This window comes from Myxine glutinosa, chromosome 4, assembly GCF_964187855.1.
Source record: "Myxine glutinosa chromosome 4, kmMyxGlut1.1, whole genome shotgun sequence".
In the NCBI taxonomy this organism is placed as follows: domain Eukaryota; kingdom Metazoa; phylum Chordata; class Myxini; order Myxiniformes; family Myxinidae; genus Myxine; species Myxine glutinosa.
The window spans coordinates 191,654,656-191,677,155 of record NC_136264.1 but is presented as its reverse complement, the minus strand read 5'-3'; the positions used below and the strand labels follow the sequence as shown (position 1 = coordinate 191,677,155).

The 22,500-nt window shown below is 45.3% G+C and overlaps 1 protein-coding gene across 1 annotated transcript in view; it reads left to right on the top strand.

Moving 5' to 3' along the window:
• The window catches only part of CADPS (calcium dependent secretion activator), a 434,176-nt gene that overhangs the window by 120,402 nt on the left and 291,274 nt on the right, over window positions 1-22,500 (top strand). The window contains exons 8-9 of the mRNA XM_078776828.1: window positions 4,783-4,894; window positions 17,603-17,742. Coding sequence (XP_078632954.1) covers window positions 4,783-4,894; window positions 17,603-17,742 — 252 coding nt within the window. The remainder of the gene's footprint in view (window positions 1-4,782; window positions 4,895-17,602; window positions 17,743-22,500) is intronic.

Here is a 22,500-nt window from a genome sequence, read left to right as displayed (position 1 = left end):
GAGCTAGGTGTGAGGATGGAGCACCAGCCAAGAGGGGAGAGCAGTATTCCATCAAGCTGTGGATGAAAGCTTTGTATGTGTTGAGGAGCTCGGATGTGTCAAGGAAGGACTTCACATGACGGAAGATGCCCACTGCCCAGTCGGCGACTGCCTTTGGAGGCCAGCTTGGAAATGTGGTTTTCCCAGGAAAGACCATGGCTGAAAGTGAGGCCCAAAAGCTTGAGTGACAGAACTTCTTTCAGAGGATTATTGAGAAAGTAGATGGGACGGTTGTCCAGTCGGTCATTTTGGAGAGACACAGTGAGAGTGTGAGATTTGTCAGGATTGAAAGACATGTTCCACTTGTTGACCAGTTTGTGATTTTGTCCAGGTCTGCAGAGAGTGAAGAGGCTGCTGCCTGCCAATCTGAGGGTTGAGGTATGGAGCGGCAGAGAGTGGAGTCATCAGCAAAGAGATGGAGAGGATTTTCCAGAGATTCAGAAAGATCATTGATGAATACCAATAAAAGCACAGGGCCCAGAACACGTCCTTGAGGAACTCCAGCCTGAAGAGGAAGGGGAGATGAGAGAATTTTATTCAGGGCCACACGTTGACTGCAACCGGAGAGGAAGTCCGCAACCCATGCGTGGAGATTTCCATGGATACCATAGGAGGAGAGTTTGGTGAGCAAGGCGGGGTGCCAGACCATATCGTATTATCGTAGGCATGAGATATGTCACGGGAGACAGCTCTGATTTCCTGTTTGGCATTGAGGACCTCCATCCGTTGTTGAGACAGCAGAAGAAGCATGTCCAGAGGAGAATGACCTGGTCTGAAACTAAATTTACGATCAGAGATCAAGCCATTGGAGAAGAGGAAGGATTTGATATCAGAATCAATGATGGATCCCATGACATTGCTGATGATTGGGAGTAGGCTGATTGGTTTGTAGTTGCAAGGATCTGTTTTTGCACATATTTTATGTAAAGCGGTAATGTTGGCTGATTTCCAAGCAGATGGTAGATGACCTTGAGCAAAAGAGAGGATGAAGAGAACAGAGAGAGGGTGTGAAAGAGCGGCAGAGCAGGATTTTAGGACCCGTGGGCTGATGCCGTCTGGTCTAGTTGTAGAATCAGAGTCGAGGTTTGACAGAAACGTATTGACCTTGTCAGGAGAGAAGGACACAGAGTCCAGGAGCAGCTGCGTATGACTGGGTAAGGTGGGTACAGAGAGCGATGGGTTTGGGACACAAGATTTTGCAGCAAACACAGAGTTGAGGCATTCGGCTTTGTCACGTGCAGTATCAACTGTGTATCCATTTGAGGTAAGGGAGGAGATGGAGGGGGAACAAACACCAGAAACAGATATGTCCAGACACCACCAGGATTTGGAGGAGGGAGACAGGTTTGAGAGTTCAGTCTTGAGAGTAAAGAGATAGTTTCCTGGCTCTCCTGAGGGTAGATACAGACTTGTTTCGAGCTTTGTGAAAGGAAATGAGATTGCCTTCCATTGGATTTGCCTTCCAGGAGGCGAAGTCAAGTTGTTTCAGGGCAACTACCTCACCACAAGAATCAGTGTACCATGGATGGGAGGAAGTGCATGACAACTGAAGACGAGATGGGATAAATCTGTGCATGAGAGAGAGCAATTTTCTTTGGAAGAATTCCCAGAATGAGTTGCTGTCAGAGGCAGTAGAGATGGGAGACCAGTCCAGGTGATTGATGGCTGCTTGAAGACCATGCCAGTCAGCGTGAGTGAAATGCCAGACACGTCGATGCTGAGGAGGCTCTCTGAGAATGGCCAAAGAGATGTCCACTTTAACAAGGAAATGATCCGATGAATCGATTGGAGCAGAAGAAGAACAGCAGACATTTGCAGGGAAGTTAGTCATAACAAAGTCAAGAAGAGATGATGTACCGTTGACTGAGATCCAAGTCTGGAAATTGACAGATTGTGTCAGTCCCCATGAGTAGCAGAAGTCCTTTGCTGAGATGCCATGGCTGGTGTGAGAGGTACCCACACCGAGCCAGCTGGCATGATGACAGTTGAAGTCACCACATATGAGGCAGAGAGAGAGAGTTGGGTTGGGTTGATAGAAGTTGGTCCATGTTGTCAGACAGCGACATGTAAATGGAGTTATCACTGTTTGATGGATGGTTCAGCACACATATAAACAAAAGTTCGGAGCGGAGTGGATGCCGTAGCCAGAGGTACTCCTGGGGGTGGGGTTGGAGAGAGGCAGTGCAGGCGAGTGAGGAAGAGAGTTTTTGATAAAGATAGCCACCCCACCACCAAGACGAGGCTCAGGTCTATCATACCGGAGGAGGGAGTAATCAGGAAGAGATATTAAGGAATCAGAGACATCTTGAAGGAGGAAAGTTTCTGTTAAGCAGATTAAGGCTGGTTTGTCTGAAGCAACCTGTATGGAGAGATCAGTCAAGTTTGAGGGAAGGCTCCGGATGTTTGAGGTCCATACCGTTATCGAAGAGGGAGGGGGAGCATCGGATACAGGACAAGGGAGGGAAGGGGTAGGGAAAGATGAGGGAGGAGAGGGGGAGGTAGGGAAAGCTGTTCACAGTTTGTCAGACATTGCAGGAGAGCTAGGAGAAGGAGAAGGGGAAGGATGAGGAGGACAAAAGGTTTGATGGTCATAGGATGAGGCACAGTGAGGGGTTGTTTGAGGGGGGGGGGGGGGCAGAGTGAAGTAGAAGGTTGGAGGATGTGGAGGTATGAGTTGGAAGGGAGAGGAAGCGGGCAGGAGGCAGCTTTGTGGAGGAGGGGTGAGAGGGGAGAATTGAAGAAAAATGGTGAGGGGGAGTTTTGAAGTGGAGGGGTGGGTTGGGAGTTTTGAAGGAGAGGGGTGATGGGGAGATTTGAAAGTTTTGAATGATTAAAGAAAATAGAACATTTATTAGAGACTTGGTTGAACGAAAATTCGGTTGACTAAATTGAACGAAAACGTTTAGGCTTTCAGTGCAGGTGTCTGCGGAGACTACTGAACATCAAGTGGTTCAATTATGTCTAAAATAAAGAGGTCCTGGAAAAACCATGCAAATTCCTGCAACCACTGTCTACCATTTTGAAGAAGAGGCGGTGAACCGGAATGGGGAAAAGGAAGAAAGGCAGACCCAAGAGTACCTTCAAAAGAACCTTTTTTTTTGGGGGGGGGGGATACAACATCAAGGCTCGTGAAAGAGCTAACATTAATCACACAAAAAATCAAACAGACACAAAGTATATAATAAGGGGAGCGGTAGACAAGATGGGGAGAGATGGGGGAAGCACACAAACAACATTTGAGAGCAGGGACATCAAGAGATCTGTGGGAGGGAGAGGGCTTGGGGGGAGGAGGTGTGGGAAGGGGGGGGGGGGTAATGATTTGACGTAATGATTCGTAAAATCCTTATTTAGCATTTTCGGTTTGTATCAAATTCGTGTTCTTGAGTTGCATCATGTGCCAGTTTCAGCACCATGTCGGTGCTTCCTCTGAGTTGTTCAGAGACTCCAACGATTGACGGCCATGCTTGCAAACACTTGTTTGCATTCCATTAGTTAACCCTACTTTCATTTCCGAGAAGGCCAGGTAGTGTCTGTGGCCTCTTTCACATCCTGCATCTCACAACACTTTCATCTTATCCATTCTTGATTCCTGATGAATTATCGCTCATGATGAGGTGTAAAGATGACCCACTGCTCCATGACGCGGCACTTTCATAAATGTTATGTCGTGGGCATCGGTACATGAGTTGACTAATTCCAAATCATGTTTCAGATAAAGGTCACTTTAGGCCCATTGTCTCTTGTGCCACTCTCCATGCCATTGTTGCTGAGTGAATCCACAGTTTTTGTTAATTTATTGCATCTTAAATTTTTTTTAAACTTTCTTCGTCGACTGTATTCATGGCGCGGGTGCAGCCAAAATAATTCTGGCAATTTTGTGGGAGGAATCTAATGTCATGAAGATAGAGCTCTATGCCTTAGGAGAGAAGAGGAACACGTTCTGAAATGCCCAATCTGCAGTTGGCTAATGGCAATAATAGTCACCCACAAGGTGTGGTTAGCCTGGCATCACATGTAGACCAGACCTGGCTGAGCAGGTAAAATACCTTTTTGTGATTGTCAATAATGATCCAGGTGGATATTTGTTATTAATTGATCATCACCTAATCGCTACTGACTACATCTGTTAAGTGCTGCTGGGTTCTGTTTTTCTCACATGATGTCCCACATTGCTCGGTCCGATGACACAAGGAAGAAATGCATTCATGAGCATCATTCTCTCTGAGAAATTGGTAGTGCAAGGATGTTACTCACTTGACAAGGAACACGATTGCAGGAGCCCACGCAGCTCGGCGATCCCTCAGGTTGCTGAGCTGATAAGTGGTGTATATCGTCAGGTCTACCTGCAATGAACAAACTGTGGGACATTATCGACACCAGCAACCATGACGATTGACAGGGGTCACCGATTCATTGGACAGGCTGGTATTAGTCACACAGATCATGGAGATGTCCAGCGTTCGCTCTTCACCTCCAAAATCGCCCGCATGATCCACTGTCTCAAGCCTAACAATGACAAATGGTCAAGAAATATGACTTGGTACCGGAGGTTGTGCCACACTGTGGCTCTTTTTATCGCGCACACCATGTTTGCCAAGATGTTGGTCTAAACTCTTTCCGTGACTGTTTTGCCTGATTATATCTCAGCTACATCAGCGTGCTAACAATGTTACTGAAGCGTGCGGTTTGAATAGAGGAACCCAGATTGATTCTTACCTAACATCATAATTTGTGGTTTATCAGGTGGGGTACTCAGGGTGACTTCACAACGACACACCCATTGCCTGTCGTGAAGGTGAAGTTATTTACTGAGAGTACCGGAGTACTCGCGCTTGAGGACAAGGAGCTGGGGAAGGTGAGTGGCACAGACTATTAGCACAGGTAACACATATTCACAAGGGAAGGTAAAACAGCCAGCACCACATGGCTTTCCCTGAACATTCCATTTAGATCTGACAAAGTATTCCCGAGTTTTCATCAAATCATTTACACACGCACATTGCATGCACGGTGACTAAATTATCTTCAGTGGATGTGCTGTCTCATCCCAAAGGAAGGATTTATTCAAATATCATATTTATTCATAGTTTTTACCGATATGTTTCATCATGAACCCACAAACCAAACTTTGGTTAGCCTTAAATTGCATGCACTGCTATGTTTAATTTCCAGTCCTGTTCATTCTCTGGTAATTTCTCACATGCACTGTGCTTTACACACATGCACACACTCATACACATACAAACAACACTTACGGAGGTGGATACTTTGAGACCTGGTAGGTCACCATTCCATCTCCTGAAAGTCACCCATGTGTGGACATAGCAGCCATCAACAACTTATCCAAATGCACACATACAAACACACGCACGCACGCACACACACACACACACACACACACACACACACACACATATATATATATATTGTTACATTTGGGGGTAGATAAAATAATACCGGAGGAGAGGCAGAACTGTATAGGAAAAGCATGGACTGCGTGACGTATAGGAACATTACTTAAAATGTAGCATGGACCCACTTAACATGTATTAAGTAGGGAGACTGTAGCGTAAGGTTGTTTAATTGTACATCATACAAGGGGTGATGCAGGGCTAATTAGCTATAGGGTTTAAAGCTAGTTTTCCCCAGTGCGTGCCTTCCCTCTGTAATTTTTCCTTGGCGTTTTTGTGCAACACTTTTAAATTACAATAACCGCCGACAAAAGCAAAGAACGAGCCGCTCGGACTAAGTCCCACCTCAATGGACCTAATAAGGTGGGGCCCCACCCAGAAGGGGCGGACAATCGGTGGGCGGAGAGAAAGGCCGGCAGGCCATGTTCCGAGGTACGTGATTGACCCGTAGGATGTGGGTGGGGCGTACTGAGAAGTATGTCGGCGATTGACTCTGAGGAGTGAAGATGAGGAGAACGTGCTTGGTTCTGGTTTTGGACAAGAAGCTAGCCATCTTGGTGCTGATTTGATCTGGTGCACGCTTTTGGAGAGCGGGGAGCTCTTGGCAGCGTTGGCGGCATTCGAAAGAGGGATTCGACTGCTGGGCTCTTGGTGGGTTGAAGGCTGCGCTGTTTGTCCCAAGGCCAAAGTGGTGGAACAAGAGGGCCTTCTTCACTTATAGCCCGGGCTATGGCATGGGAGGTCCTGGGTTTCGCAGTTGCCACTACTCTCTCTAAAAAGGCCCATTTGGGATGCAGATAAGTGCCGGCATGAAAAGGGATTTTACTTTCATTTTATTTTCCGCTGTGTGTGTGGTTGAGACAGTGCGTGGAGGATCCTCAAAGTAGGAAAATTTAGTTTTACCTCAACATTTATTTCCGTCAGCACCGTATTTGCTTTATTGAATAATAATTGTGTTACATTTTTTTGTCGTGTCTATTTGTCATGGTTTCGGAATCAATCCGTGTGTTTCGTTCAGTTAACATCTCGCATCCCTTCATTCCCACACGCGCCAAAATTAACCGTCATCTTTGGAGGTCACCTCGGAGTTAAAGCTGGTTTGGCTATCCGTCCCTGGTGATCTTAATTACCGGGTGACGCGACAATATATAAACTCAACATCAAAAGAAACATCAAATCTTCAGGACACTCATTGAAATTTTTTCCCTCCAGGTCTTTAAAACAGCTGTTCACCACCATCTCTTATCTTCCCCCATCCAAAACCTTGATCTTTTCTACCCCCGTTAATTTCATCCCAAATCCACTTTTTTGAAATACCAACTTCTTTCCTGGAAATCCTTGGTGTCCTTGTGTTTTATACTTCTCCCACCCCCCCCCCCCCCCACTTCCCACGTCTCCTCCCCCCAGGCCCTCCCCCTCCCACACATCTCCCGATGTCCCTGCTCTCAAATGTTGTGTTTGTGTGCTTCCCCTTCTCTCCCCATCTTGTCTACCGCTCCCTCTTTTTATATATTTTGTTTGTCTGTTTGATTTTTTTTTGTGCGATAAATGTTAGGTCTTTCACGAGCCTCGATTCTGTATACCAAAAAAAAAAAAAAAAAAAAAAAAAAAAAAAAAAACCTCCATGCAAAAATCAAAAATATTTGAACACAGGTAAAGTTCAGCTATCTTTCCCAAACACACGTCAATAAACAAGAGGTTGCCTCAATGACAAAAACGCAAAAAGCATGAACACCACTAGGGGTGGGTTTTTTTTTTTGTTTTTTTTTGTATACAAGATCGAGGCTCGTGAAAGAGCGAACATTAATCACACAGAAAGACAAACCGACACATAAAACATATAACATCGGGAGCGGTAGACAAGATGGGGAGAGAGGGGGAAGGACACAAACACAACATTTGAGAGCAGGGACCGAGAGACATGGAGACATCGAGAGATCTGAGAGAGGGCGAGGGCTTTGGGGGGGGGGGGGGCATGGGAAGGGGGCGGTGGGGCATGGGAAGGGGGCGGTGGGAGAGGTATAAAACATATGGACACTGCCAGGACTTCCAGGAAAGAAGTTGGAATTTCAAACAAGGTGGCTCTGGGGTGAATTAGCGGGGGTAGAAAAGATCAAGGTTTTGGATGGGGGAAGATAAGAGATGGTGGTGAACAGCTGTTTTAAAGACCTGGAGGGAGGAGTGGGATTGAAGGGAGTGAGGGAGTTTGTTCCAGAGGCGGGAGAAAAGAGGAATGAAAGAGTGAAGGTGAGCAGAGAGCCGAGATTTCGGCAGTTTAACCATCAGAGGGTTGCTGGCAGATCTTGTGCGACCTGTAGGAATATTTGGGGGACAGAGCACAGAGAGAGCTGGGGGTGCAAGGCCGGAGAGGAGTTGGTAGAAGACAGAAAGACCACCTACCTGCCTGCGGTGAGTGAGTGAAAGGCCCTCAGAGATAGCTTCATCGCGGGAGATTCCAATAATTCTGAAAGCTTTGGTTTCAACAGCGTGAAGCCGAGCTAGGTGTGAGGCAGGAGCACCGGCCCATAGGGGAGAACAGTATTCCATTGAGCTGCGGATGAAAGCCTTGTATGTGGTGAGGAGCTCAGGTGTGCCGAGGAAGGACTTCGCACGACGGAGGATGCCCAGTCGGCGACTGGCTTTGGAGGCCAGCTTGGAAATGTGGTTTTCCCAAGAAAGATCATGGCAGATCGTGAGACCCAAAATCTTGAGCGACAGAACTTCTTGGAGAGGATTGTTGAGAAAGTAGATGGGAGGGTTGTCCAGTCGATCTTTTCGGAGAGACATAGTAAGAGTGTGAGATTTGTCAGGATGAAAGACATGTTCCACTTGTTTGACCAGTCTGTGATTTTGTCCAGGTCTTCAGAGAGTGAGGAGGCAGCAGACTGCCGATCTGAGGGAAGAGGAATGGAGCGGCAGAGAGTGGAGTCATCAGCAAAGAGATAGAGAGGATTTTCGAGAGAGTCAGAGAGATCATTGATGAAGACCAGAAAAAGCACGGGGCCCAGAACACTGCCTTGGGGAACTCCAGCCTGAACAGGAAGAGGAGATGAGAGAAACCCATTCAGGGCCACACGTTGACGACGACTAGAGAGGAAGTCCGCCAGCCATGCGTGGAGATTTCCATGGATACCAAAGGAGGAGAGTTTGGTGAGCAGAGCGGGGTGCCAGACCGTGTCGAAGGCACGTGATATGTCGAGGGAGACAGCTCTAATTTCCTGTTTGGCATTGAGGACCTCCATCCATTGTTGAGACAGCAGAAGCAGCATGTCCAGAGTAGAGTGACCTGGTCTGAAACCAAATTGATGATCAGAGATCAAGCCATTGGAGAAGAGGAAAGATTTCATATCCGAAGCAATGATGGATTCCATGACTTTGCTGATAATTGGGAGAAGGCTGATTGGTCTGTAGTTGCTAGGATCTGTTTTTGCACCTTTTTTGTGCAAAGCGGTGATGTTGGCTGATTTCCAAGCAGATGGCAGTTGACCTTGAGCAAAAGAGAGGGTGAAGAGAACAGAGAGAGGGTGAGATAGAGCAGCAGAGCAGGATTTTAGGACCCGTGGGCTGATGCCGTCGGGTCCAGTTGCAGAATCAGAGTCGAGGGTTGACAGAAACTTTTCCACCTTGTCAGGAGGAAAGGACACGGAGTCCAGGAGCAGCAGGGTACGACTGGGTATGGTGGGTACAGAGAGGGATGGGTTTGGGACACAAGATTTAGAGGCAAACACAGAGTTGAGGCATTCAGCTTTTTCACGTGCGGAGTCAGCTGTGTAGCCGTTTGAGGTAAGGGAGGGGATGGAGGGGGAACAAACACCAGAAACGGATTTGACCAGACGCCACCAGGATTTGGAAGAGGGAGACAGATAAGAGAGTTCGGTCTTGAGAATGGAGAGATATTGTTTCCTGGCTCTCCTGAGGGTGGACACACACTTGTTTCGGGCTTTGTGAAAGGAAATGAGATTTCCTTCCGTTGGATTTGCTTTCCAGGAGACGAAGGCAAGTTGTTTCTGGGCAACAGCCTCACCACAAGATTCCGTGTACCATGGACGGGAGGATGGGTATGACAACTGAAGACGAGATGGGATAAATCTGTGCATGAGAGAGAGCAATTTACTTTGGAAGAATTCCCAGGATGAGTTGATGTCAGAGGTGGTAGAGATGGGAGACCAGTCCAAATGATTGATGGCTGCTTGAAGACCGTGCCAGTTGGCCTGAGTGAAATGCCAGACTCGTCGACGCTGAGCAGGCTCCCTGAGGATGGTCAGAGAGATGTCCACTTTAACAAGCACATGATCAGAAAAACCGATTGGAGAAGAAGAAGAGCATCAGACATTTGCAGGGAAGTTTGTCATAACCAAGTATATAAGAGAAGATACTCCATTGACTGAGATCCGGGTCGGGAGTTTGACAGATTGTGTCAGTCCCAATGAGTCACAGAAGTCCTTTCCTGTGGTGCCATGGCTGGTGAGAGAGGAATGCACACCTAGCCAGCTGGCATGATGACAGTTGAAGTCGCCACATATGAGGAAGAGAGAGTTGGGATGAGTTGATAGAAGTTGGTCCATGTTGTCAGACAGCGACATGTAAATGGAGTCATCACTGTTTGGAGGACGGTACAGAACACATATGAACAAAAGGTGAGAGCGGAGAGGAAGCTGCAGCCAGAGGTACTCCTGGGGGTGGGGTGGAGAGAGGGCAGTGCAAGGAGAGAGAAGAGAGGAAGTTTGAGAGGAAGTTTGATATCTCTTCACTCCCTTCTTTCTACCGAAGTTTGTTAAATGCATGGCAAGCTTTCACAAGCCATCGCGATCATACTACGTACGAGAGATCCATGTTTTTCAACGAGCCACTGTTTTACAACTCACTTTTTGAAGGTTTTGATAAGAGCAGGGCCTTCATTCAAAAGTTTGTGTCTGCATCAATAACTAAAGTATGCCACCTTAAAAACAATGCCAATGATAAGTGGCTAAGTGTTGCTGCTATTGCCTCAGGGACTGGCGTCAGATCATCTCGCCAATTAGACAGATGTTTAAGGGTGGTGCTTCGTGCCTACGGTACCTCCCAACCTTGGGTTGGTTCGTCCTGTACCTCCCTCTGAGCTGAGCCTCTCTCTTTTCCCCAACCTTCTTTTGTCGGCCTCTGAAAACTTGGAGCCAATAAAGTTTGGCCGCTCCTTTTCCTCTTCCAGTGATAACCGTAAACCCTTGTATCTCCAATGTTTAAAAGCTCTTTTCCCCTCCTGGTCTCCCCCAGCACCTTGCAAGTGGTCTGCAGTCCTGCCACACACTCCTCCTTTCTCCCCAAACTGGGGATGGTACTATAAAAATCCTGTGCCAAAACGTGCTGGTGATCTCCAATGGAGAATCGCACATTGAATAATACCCACAAACTCTCTCATTCACCGCTTTTCACAAGCGACAAGTGATCAGTGTCCCTTTTGTGGACAGAGAGAAACCTTGCCCCATGCATATATTCGACGCAATCGTTTAACTCCTCTTTTTATTTTCTTGAAAGTGCTATTTGCACGTCTTTCCCTTGATTGCAATTTTCAATTTTCATTTTTGGTCCAAGTGGCCCCTTTAACATCCAAGCAACAATTCTTGCAAACGTTTTCATTTCCCAAGCAAAATTGGCAATTTACAAAACCAGAAAATCAAAGATAAAGAATGACTTGTACAGTACAGATACTGTAGCAATGTTCAGAGCTTTTTGCGAAAGCCGGATAAAACTCGATTTTCACTGTTACTCGCTTTCCAGCCAACTTGAACTCTTTGAAAGAATGTGGTGTGTAAAGGATTTTTGTAAAATATCTGATGGCCGTTTGGTGCTTTCTCTCCAGTCTTTACTAAATATCCTTTGTGCTTTTTTTGGTAGCTTAACGGTTTGTTGGTTTTGATTTCCCCGATGGTAAAATTGTATGTAACTAGTTTGTTTATTTTGTTTTGACTGTAAGCAATCTTTATTTTTATACTTTTGTAATAAAAGGGCATAAAAGTCATGTCTGTCTGTCTGTCTCTCTCTCTGTGTGTGTATATCTCTCTGTGTGTGTATATCTATCTCTCTCTCTCTCTCTCTCTCTCTCTCTCTCTCTCTCTCTGTCTCTGTCTCTGTCTCTGTCTCTCTGTCTCTCTGTCTCTCTGTCTCTCTGTCTCTCTGTCTCTCTTTCTCCTTCTTTCTTTCTCTCTTTTCAACCGGCATCATGCTTTGAACAATAATATTCCGTAACCCCCTCTCCCACCACCACAAGTCAATTAAAAGTCTATTTTCCACTAGCCGAGTTGAATGTCTCCATTTTGTGAAACGGTTCATAGACGCGAAGGCCAGCACACCTCAGTACAATCGATCACAGTGGTGGCCTGACTGCCTTTGGTGTAATTTGCCTTGGAAGGATTGGGCCAGGGCTAGGGGGGGATAAATGAGAATATAATGCACACTTAAAGCAGAAAATAAAATGACCAAAACAGGGGGAAATTAAACTGGAACAAAAATAACAAAGTGCTTTAATAAGCACACTCTGCATTAGGTAAGAAAAAAAACATTTGATCAATCATTAAATTGAAAAAGGGAGAAAATTTTAACCTGCTTCAGGAACACCCATGCCAATCCACTATAATTTTTAATCACGAGGCAGAATAGGAGAAATTATGGTCTTTCCCTCAATCAATGCCTAAACAGAGCCTGAAATCCTTAAATGACCTTCGATCTCATCACCATGTAAATTATATGAAGACACCCTCCTAACTTCTGAAGCAGTCATTGGTCTACTGCTTCTGGAGCAGTTGTAGATCAAGGATAATCCGAAATTGAAAATGAGGATATCCTACACTTAACTGGTACATTTAAATGAGCCCTAAGCCCGACCCTCGTAAAAAGACACCATTGGATTTTTAAGATGCAAATTACAGACAGAACTAGCACGGCACTCTATAGAGCGCATACCTCCGCCAGGCTGAACAGTTTACATTTTGTATCCCACTGATAGGCCGAATCTGGATCCGGCACTGAGCCAAAATCGAATCGGCTTGTTCTTGTCACCTAACCAACTCATCCACCAAGCTTTGTCATAACTTGTCCACAAGTCTTTGAGATTTCATGCTTTATATCCTTTTTTGGGCCTATCTTTTAATGGTGAAGAATCACTTTAAAATTATGATCTGGATCTTTACCAAAATCAAATCAATTCGTCCTTGTCACACACCCAATCTGTCCACCAAGTTCCGTCCAAATCCGTCAATAATGTTTTGAGATATTGTGCTGTATAACGTTTTTGACCCTATCTTTTGACATGAGAGTGTTTGGCCTATCAAGTGTTTTGCATGTGTGAATGTTATGAACAACAAATTTGGCTGATGCATTTTCCAATTGCAGCCTCATAGGTGTTTTGCATGTTCCGGAAGGCCTTGACCTTGCCTTTGACTAAATGTGACCAAATTTTATTCACACGTAATACAGATACGTAAAAGTGTGTAAGTTTCAATTTGACATATTGAGAATTTTTGAGGTATGGTAGTAATAAATCCACAAAAAGTCCCACTTGATCAAAATGGAGCAAATTTGGTGTCACATAAACAGCTGATATATCAAAACGGCCAAATCAATCGATCTGACTTTTGGTGAACCAATTCTGTGACCCAATATGCAAATCCTGTTCATATTTGAAGTTAGTATCATGTCGGTGTTGTATGCCATGTTGGTGTTGTGTGCCATGTCGGTGTTGTATGCCATGTCGGTGTTGTATGCCATGCCGGTGTTGTATGCCATGTCGGTGTTGTATGCCATGTCGGTGTGCTCTGAGGTTTTGAGGTGAATCTCTGCATATGAAGCACAACAAGTACAAAAAGTTTTAATTAAAACAAAAGCCGCGTCGATGTTACACAATGCCTAGATGCAGCTGTGCCTATAACGTCGATGTTATAGGCACAGGACATTCCTATTGATTCGATTACTTGATGTTATTTTTGTGCAAAGTGAAAATATATCTCGGCAATTTCCCGTGTGTGGCGACGAATTTTTAATATATCTCGGCATTTTCCCGTCTGTTATTTCAGGCGGTGTATGACTGACCATGCCGCGATTAAAAATATATATATCTCGGCAATTTCCCGTGTGTGGCGACACGTGAACGAAGCTATGCTCCTCTCTCCACATTATTGCGACGACGTATAAATTAAATATTTCATCGTGACGATTGTCATCAAATGGACGAATTTTTAATATATCTCGGCATTTTCCCGTCTGTTATTTCGGGCGGTGTATGACTGAGCATGCCGCGATTTAAACAAAATATATATATCTCGGCATTTTCCCATCTGTTATTTCGGGCGGTGTATGACTGAGCATGCCGCGATTTAAAAAAAATATATCTCAATGGACTTGAAGTTACAGGCCTTTGAGAATTCATTTCGTTCTATAAAGGGCAACTTTCATCGGATTTTCTTCCCGTTTTTTTTCAACCGAGTCTAAAACTATGTTAGCGACTGTGAAAAATGAAATGATATATCGAATTTGATTTGAAATAAAACTGTGTGAGAGAGGAAGACACCACGGGCCTACAAAACAGGCCTCAAAGCTATGCGAGTTAATAAAATGGTGGATATTTGTTTATATGAAGCCTCTCCCAAAATGGGTGGAGCTATGGTTCCCAGAATGGGTGGAGCTTCGAGGTTTTGTCTTCTCTGCAAGAACAACAAGAAGAAGAAGAAGAACAAGAAGAACAAGAAGAAGAAGAAGAAGAACAACAACAACAGCAGAGGGCACTCTATGAGCAGCGTCTGCGACGCGGCTAAAAACCGTCTCCGAAGTGCAATTCAATGTGGATTAATGTTTAAAAAAAAAACAACATTTAAATGAAAAGCCACCTCTAACAACAACGGGTTTCTGGTTACACTCACACACTAGATCAATAAAACTACATCTTTGTTCACCCATTGATGCAACAAACGTTCTGAATTGTCTAAGTTCCTATTGAGATATAGAAAACCGAAAACATGAATCCTTTCATCATTTGAAAATGAAAGCTCTTGTCCTTGAAATTAAATCCCAACTACCAGTTATTAAATCGCTGGATTAAACCAGGCAAAAACTCCCCCAACGTTATTTCCCCCGGATTTGATGCTCAATCAATTCTCAACTCACAGAACTGAGAGATGGGAGCGTCGAGCTGCGGGTTGTTGGTTCTGCTGCCTCCACCTCCCTTAGCGTTCAGCTTCTGCACCTGTGTGGGTGGCACCGGTTTGTGCGTCTGTCCCGTGGCCCGATACATAGCCTGCACCCAGAGTATGCGGTCCTGCTCATCGTCACTCGCGAACACCACAGCATCGCCGTCTTTCACGGCGTTGAAGAAAGCGCGGCCACCCTCACAACCTGATGGACGGGGCAGCAGGAAAAGTGGAAAAGTTTGGCCTGGTGGATAAATTCCAAGGATTGTGATTAGCCTGGTAGTAAAAAAGAAAATTGAGAAATTAAAAGTCAAAGGAATTTTCAAAGAAAGGAAAAGAAATTTAAAAGCCAACGATGTTGATTATGCCAGTGATTAAAGGAATATGTTGCAAGATAAAAGTTAGATCAAAGTTAAAAGATTGACCAAGTTAAGACAGCATTTGTAAAATAAATAAATTAATTAAAAGGTATAAAGTTAGGCCAGTATTTAGAAAGCAGGGGTGGTGCTTAGGGCAGCACCAAGTAAAAAGCAGCTGTTCACCACCATCTCTTATCTTCCCCAATCCAAAGCCTTCATCTTCCCTACCCCCGCTAATTCACCCCAGATCCACTTTTTGGAAATACCGACTTCTTTCCTGGAAGTCCTAGCAGTGTCCATGTGTTTATACCTCTCCCACCCCCTCTCCCCCTTCCCTTGCCTCCTCCCCCCCAAGCCCTCTCCCCCCCACAGATCTCCTGATGTCCCTGTTCTCTGCTGTTGTACTTGTGTGCTTCCCTCTCTCTCCCCATCTTGACACCGTCACAATTTCGGTCTTTGAGGCCGGCCGATAGGCACAGTGTGGTTCTCCTGACCACGTGGCCCTTGACTTGATTTGTCCGCACAATGTGGGCGCTTTCAGGATGAACTTTAGCCGGGGAGCGTTTGGGTGCGTGGCGCCTTTGGGCGCCCCGGTCTGATACTGCCGCCCACGCGCAGAACACCATGTGAGTGCACGTGAGTCCCGGCGGTCCCACTGGCCTAGCGCTACCATGTTTAGACAGCGAGATCCGTCCCCGGGCACCGGCAAGCCAGGCACGGTAGGACACCCGCGGAGCCCCGGCGGACCAGGGGCGCGCGAGCCTACGCGTTAGCGTGCTACGGCGGAATCAACGGCTTCGGCCACAATCAACGCCCCAATGCCGTAGACACACACACACACACACACACACACACACACACACACACACACACACACACACACACACACACACACACACACACACACACACACACACCCTTGCTCAGCAATATCTGCAACCATGCATCATCTTGGCAATTACTGCGGTTTGTCTAACCATGTACATTATATGTGTACTATAATTGTGCTAAAAGTAACAGTTATACAGCGTGTCCCGAAAGTGCTGTAGTGATTTCAAGTTTGAATATTTTGTAAATGCTAATGCCTAACAATGTGGTTTTTTCCAGATTGATGCCCTAACCCTAGAGATTTACCATTAATAGATAGGTGGACATATCAAAAACATGCTGCAACTGTTGAACTGTGCTTTACAAGTGGTATTTAAATTGTTCAAGCTCAGTGAGCCTACAGACAGATCGTTGAACTACTTTTGGGACACCCTATACATTTTAAGTCTTTCAAATGTTCTAAAGCTTGTCTTTCACATGTTCAAAAGTTAGACAAGTTGATTCAGGTTTCTCTCTGTGTAACACCAATTAATAAGCCAAATTCAGGAAATGAAATTAATGGTACAAGTGAGATACCCGTGCGTAGCACGGGTGGGAGGCCAGAAGCAAACAGGCAATGCAGATATGGCGAATGTGAAAGCATGAAACCAAGAAATTCCACATTCCTGTAGCACCTTCAGTCGCACGTCAGACATGAACAGCAAGTTCGTGAAGGACTTCCATGCAAAACGTACACATTCGCAAGCAAACGGGTACGTTCACGTATAGAAACATCGATCATGGGACCATGGCGAATCTGCATATGGCGATCCGCGAAGTTCACGTTTAGAAGGTAGAAACCATCACGGCATGTCGTCATTATCTTCAGCTCGATATCTCTTTTTTCATTCCAAACAACATAACTCCAATCACAAATTAATCACAAAATAAACTTTTAACAACATTGTTTATGTTTTCTTCATTGTAAAAACTACCAAGTCAACAGTTAAAAGGATTTTGAGCCGATAGGTGTTACGGCCTTGGCAAGATCGATGGAGACAGCGATCTGTTAGCTTATACACTGCCCAAATAGCTATGTGGAATTCTCTCATGTAGAGATTAAACTCACGTCGTTTGAACTTTGGCCGGGGTCATTATTTACTTTTAATGATGTTTATATACGAATCAAAAAGAAGATAATTGGTTTTGGGTCGTCCTTTCCGCATATCTTGTGGGATTGTGAGTTGGAGAGACGGCCGTGATGGTGGGGGGAGGGGGTTGGCATTCTCTCAAGGAGGGATTCAACCCATGTCCTTATGAAAGGTCTTTGTCCGAGATCACCGAGTCCAATCGGTGCAGCCGTTTGTGCGGCACCCGGGAAAATAACGTTATGCGGAAGTCCAAATCTGAAAATGCTGGAGGCCAAAGCTGAAATTGGAAAAACAATATAGCCTATTTTACTCCAGGGGGTCCCAGGATTACCCACCCAAAATATCGTTGCGATCGGTTCAGCCGTTTTTGCGGTACCTTCAAACGGATGGACAGACGGACGGACATTTGGTTTATTACCATAGACACCATATATCTCACACCATTAATAGAGCTTCGCCAGGCCTGAAAGCCAATATATGCTGCACAGCTCAACATCTATTCAATTTAAACACAATAGTACCCACAATCCCTTGCGCGTATGTTCAGTAATAGAAGGCTTGCCATCTCGTTTGGTTTTAATTTTGCAAAAGTTTTTTTGAATCAATATGTAAACACATCGAGTAAGATAGCCTCACATTTGTTTGCCCTTCACTGCGCATGTTTCTTTCTCTGTAAGGTACTCCTGACCCCTACTCCGACCAGCCCCAAGTCAGCAGAATGGCACAAGATGATCCTGCCCAAGAACAGTGCAGACCAGGATCTGCGAATCCGCCTCGCTGTGCGGATGGACAAACCGAACAACATGAAGCACTGTGGGTATGTTTGTGGGACCATAAATGGGGTCTCGCTGCGCTTGATGAATTACACCACCAGAGGGAGGTAGGAAACCAAAAAACGCTCGCAGACATTTTGGGGAACGAGTGGCCCAAGATTCCATAGGGGGCGAAATGTGCATGGCCTTGATTTACTGCGTGGCCTAGTAGAGGGTTTCGTTTTGTCTGCAAGCCAGTCGAACGTCTCCTGAGAAACGTCCACACGTGGTTCAACGTCTTTCAGCTCTTCCATACACAGTTTCTGAAACGTCTGAGTGAAAACAGTCTCTCTCGGCCCATCTCTTTTGTCCTTCTTTCATCCAAACCTTTTTTCTTTCATGGACATCGTTTGCTACCCTCGCCAGAGGAGAGGGTATTGCATTTGAGTCCGTTTGTTTGTCTGTTTGCCTTTTTGTGTTTGTTTGTCCGCACAGAAAAAATATGATTTTCTCTGCAACCGTTGGTCCAATTGACAGGAAATTTTCACCATAGGTGTAATTCCACCTGCAAATTTTTTAAATGCTAATTATGACGTCATAGGTCACGTGGTTCGGCCGCCATCTTGGAAAATTCGAAAAAACGTTGCACCTCTATTTTTCGGAAAGCGCTGAATAGACCAAATTGAGACATGGCTCATTGTAAAGAATTCTCCATCGGGAATAAAATGTGTTAATGATGATGTCATAGGTCCCTCCATTATGACGTCATAATTCGACAAGTACAAAACTTCATCCGATCAAGATGAAATTTATTGAGCATAATCTAGGAATAAATTAGTTTAGAATAGAAATAATGATGACGTCATCAGTCACGTGGTTCGGCCGCCATATTTGTTTTAACACAAAAGCCTTAAAAACCACTGAAAATACATCCTGGTTTTGCAATCTCTGATTGCTCTTTTTCTTGTTCCTAATGTGAAGGGCATAACCGAGATGATCTGTGCACCATGCATGACATGACGACTTCCGTTCTCGGTTTGCAAGTTACGAATGACAGCTAGGATGAGGCTTAATATCCGGCAGAATAGCCGTTTTCCAAGCCAGGTGTTGGCTTAGCGGTTCGGGTGCCGGCTTGGGAACATAGGATCCGTTTGCCATCGATAGGAATTACACGATCGCATTGTGTTCCAGAAAAATGCAATCATCGATAGCAACGCGTGCAGAATGACTTTGCAAAAGAGCGCTCAGTCCCGGGCATCATCGTAATAACTACTATCCTTCATGGTGCCAACCTATCGAAATGCTCTACCTGGATCAAAATAGCTACGGATACCTTCAAACAGCATCAACAATTCTGCACTGCCTTTGGAGAAAGACACAAACGGGCAGATGCACTGTGATAGGAAGGCCCATTGCACTGACCTTTGGAGATCTGTGTGATCCTTACCAAAGAAAATCAAAATGCTTTCAACATGATGCGATGTTAGAACATTAGAGGTCATTTTGAGATGTAGGTGCATGCACCTGTGATAAGATACAAAACAAAACAAACAACTCATCCCGCTCTGTCCCAATCTCACTCCTTGTACGACTGCCTTGTCTCTCTTTCTCTGATGTGCCATATGCATCGGTGCCACCAAAGGAGCTTCCTGAGCAAGGTTATGCTGGATGGTTTGCCATTGCCTTCCCAGCAGTAGTTAGGGCAGCAGTCCACCAACTAATGCCGGCAAGACGGGATACCCATTTGATGTCCATCCGAGGGACGGGACACACATTGATGAATCAACCTGCCCGTGAAACACCAGGATGACATTTTATAGCTTGTTCCCGATTCTAACACAGGCTGGACAGCATAGAGGTGAGTGCGTGTACCTCCAGAGTCTAGGCCATATGTTCCAAAACCTTTTTGTCCACGACCCAAAATTTGAAATCGCATTCACCTATTTGGTACCGGTACTTATGATAAACATAGGGGCAATACCCCTGGCACTCACCTGGTAGAATAAACAGTATACTGCACCGACTAAAGGTATTTCAAACCAATTTCAATGGTTTCTAGAAGACCGGGCAGCATGTGGAATCATATTAACATAATCATAAGACTTTAAACAAACAAACAAAAAAAATACCTATTTTGGGGGGCAACTCCTCTCTGCCCTCTCAGGACCTCCCCTTAGGGCCTGTTTTTTAATGCCGTGAACAAACTTTGGTGTATCATGGGTGTTGAAGGTTGTGGTGAAGTTTCATCGAAATTGTGTGTGTAGTTTCTGAGAAAAAAAGGAAATGCCTATTATGGGATTCACCCCGATCATAGACCACCTTAGACCCCGATTTTTTTTTTTATGCTGTCAACAATCTTTGGTACATCCCAGGTGGTGAAGGTTGTGGTCAGGTTTCATTGGAATTGCTTGTGTAGTTTCTGAGAAGAAAGCAAATACCTATTTTGGGGGGCAACCCCCTCTCCTCCCCCACGTAGATCCCCTCAGGGCCCGATTTTTTTTAATGCTGTGAACAAACTTTGGTACATTCCAGGTGGTGAAGGTTGTGCTCAAGTTTCATCGAAATAGTGTTTATGGTTTCAGAGGAAAAAGCAAAATTCCTATTTTGGGGGGTCAAACCTCGAATCACTTTGACCGCAGGTTTACCCCCTTATACCCGATTATTTTTTAATTCCATGTGACTTTAGTCACAACACAACAAATATCATTTGTGCCAAATTTGGTCGCAATCTCATCAGCGGTTTCACAGAAGAAGTTTCAAGTGTTTACAGACGGACGGACGACGCGCCATCGCATAAGCTCCCCTGAATTTCGTTCCAGGTGAGCTAAAAATTGTCGGAAAAAAGCTTTCGAGGTGAAAAACCCCCTCAAAATCCAGGATTTGTGAGAAGTTGGCAAGCTGCCATTGTTTGAATATGGTATATCGCTGTGAGATCAAGCGGCGTGTAGTCATTCGCGACCCATCAGAAGGCCCTTGCGACCCAAGTTCGGGTCATGACCCTGTGTTTTGGAAACCCCTGCTCTTCGTCATCCTGCCAGCCATATTGCCTTGTAAAATCCTCGTCGTTGATCTCAGATAAGCCGGACAAAGGTCTGCCCAACCTGGTCCCCCCTTTGGCAACGGCTCACAATGTAATCAGTGCCCGTGTTCTCAAATTATTGTCTGCTGCTCTCCATTTTATTCTGCCTGCTCTGTTTAACCTGTCCACCTTTGGCCACCTCCTGTCTGCTGGAAGTCCACCAACATCACCCCCATCCACAAGAAGGGTGCAAAAACATCCTCTCAACTATAGACCAGTCCGCTGGCTTCCAATTACAAGCAAGGTCAAGGAATCCATTATTGCTGCTGATGTCGTCTTTTCCCTTTTTCAAACATCCTGATGTCCGACCATCAGTTTGGATTCCATCCCGGTCACTCGACTCTCAACATGCTCCTCTTCTCAACAATGGTTGGAGGCCATTTGTCCAGACATGCCTGTGCTCTATCCACAACGCTATTCATTTAAACTTGTCATTTAATCTCTTGATAAATGTTGTCATGGGTATACATCAAATCTGTCGTGCCACTGATCTATAATGAAAAGGTTACACAAGCAAAGTGCCATTTGTATAAGGATAACGTGAAAGGCAGATTTGGTTAAATGAGTGAAGTTAATTCACATCAGATAAGGCAGAAATTGTAGCAGAAAACAGCAGTTGAGTAATAGATTGTCCATCGCAATTGCTCACGTGACTTGCATTAGTCTCGCGCCTTCTCATGCCAAACGCTTCTGGTTCTGTTGAATTGGAAGTTTCATGATCCTAACCGAACCATGGAAAATGTGCGGTGAACAGCTGAGACATTCATATTTTATTCAGCAATTGCTGCACTTATTTATAACTCTGCTGAGCCTGGTGTTGGCCTAGCGGTTAGGGTGCCGGCTTGGGATCCTAGGATCCTGGGTTCGAATCCCGGTTGATCGCTGAATTAACACCAGGGGGGTTCACTCAACCTGTCATCCTTCCGAGGTCGGCAAATTGAGTACCAGCTCACTGGTAATTCCCTGTGTGTCGCAAGAGGTGACTAACAGGGTTGGCGGCAGGAAGGGCCATAAAACATTGGCTCAAAAAAAAGGGGACCACGGTGCCCGAAAAAAGGGAAAAAGGCCAACCCCCGCTCTGCGGCGAAAAATGGCCTCTAAAGGTGGTTCTTCTTCTATAACTGTGCTGCTCATAGAAGCTCGCAGGATAGAGCACGGAGGTATTAGGCCGCTCGGTGTTGGTGCACTGCCTAGCTAGACTGGGTTTGAATCTCAACCCAACTATGAACCGTCACCCTGATGTTTCACACCTCTGGCGACTCATCAATGTGTGCCCCCAATGTACGTGAAGGTGGAAGGAAGGACGTCAAGCTGGAGGACCCGTCTACCACCACTGATTGTTGGTGGACGTCAACTATCCTTACTTGTCTTGGCTGAAAAGTAGGAGAACTATCAGTGGCATCCAGAACAAATTACAAATTCCTGCCCAAACCCTCTCGTCGACTCATCTGCACTTGGCACTAATGGCGAGTATGCCAATATACCCCTCAATGTGAGACGATGGAGGCAATTGTCCTGCAATGGAGTGAAAATAGTTGATGATTGTGGAGCTTGCACATAAATTATATGTCGGACAAATATATTAGTAGACGTCATTGTTCTTCGACATGAATAAGAATTTTATATTTATTTACAAAAAGGAGGTCAGTACCATTTTCCTGGACATATTTTGGGCATTCGACAATGTCTGGTGTCCTACACTGCTTGTCAAACTCACACCTGAAAAAGGAAGGCATTTGGATCT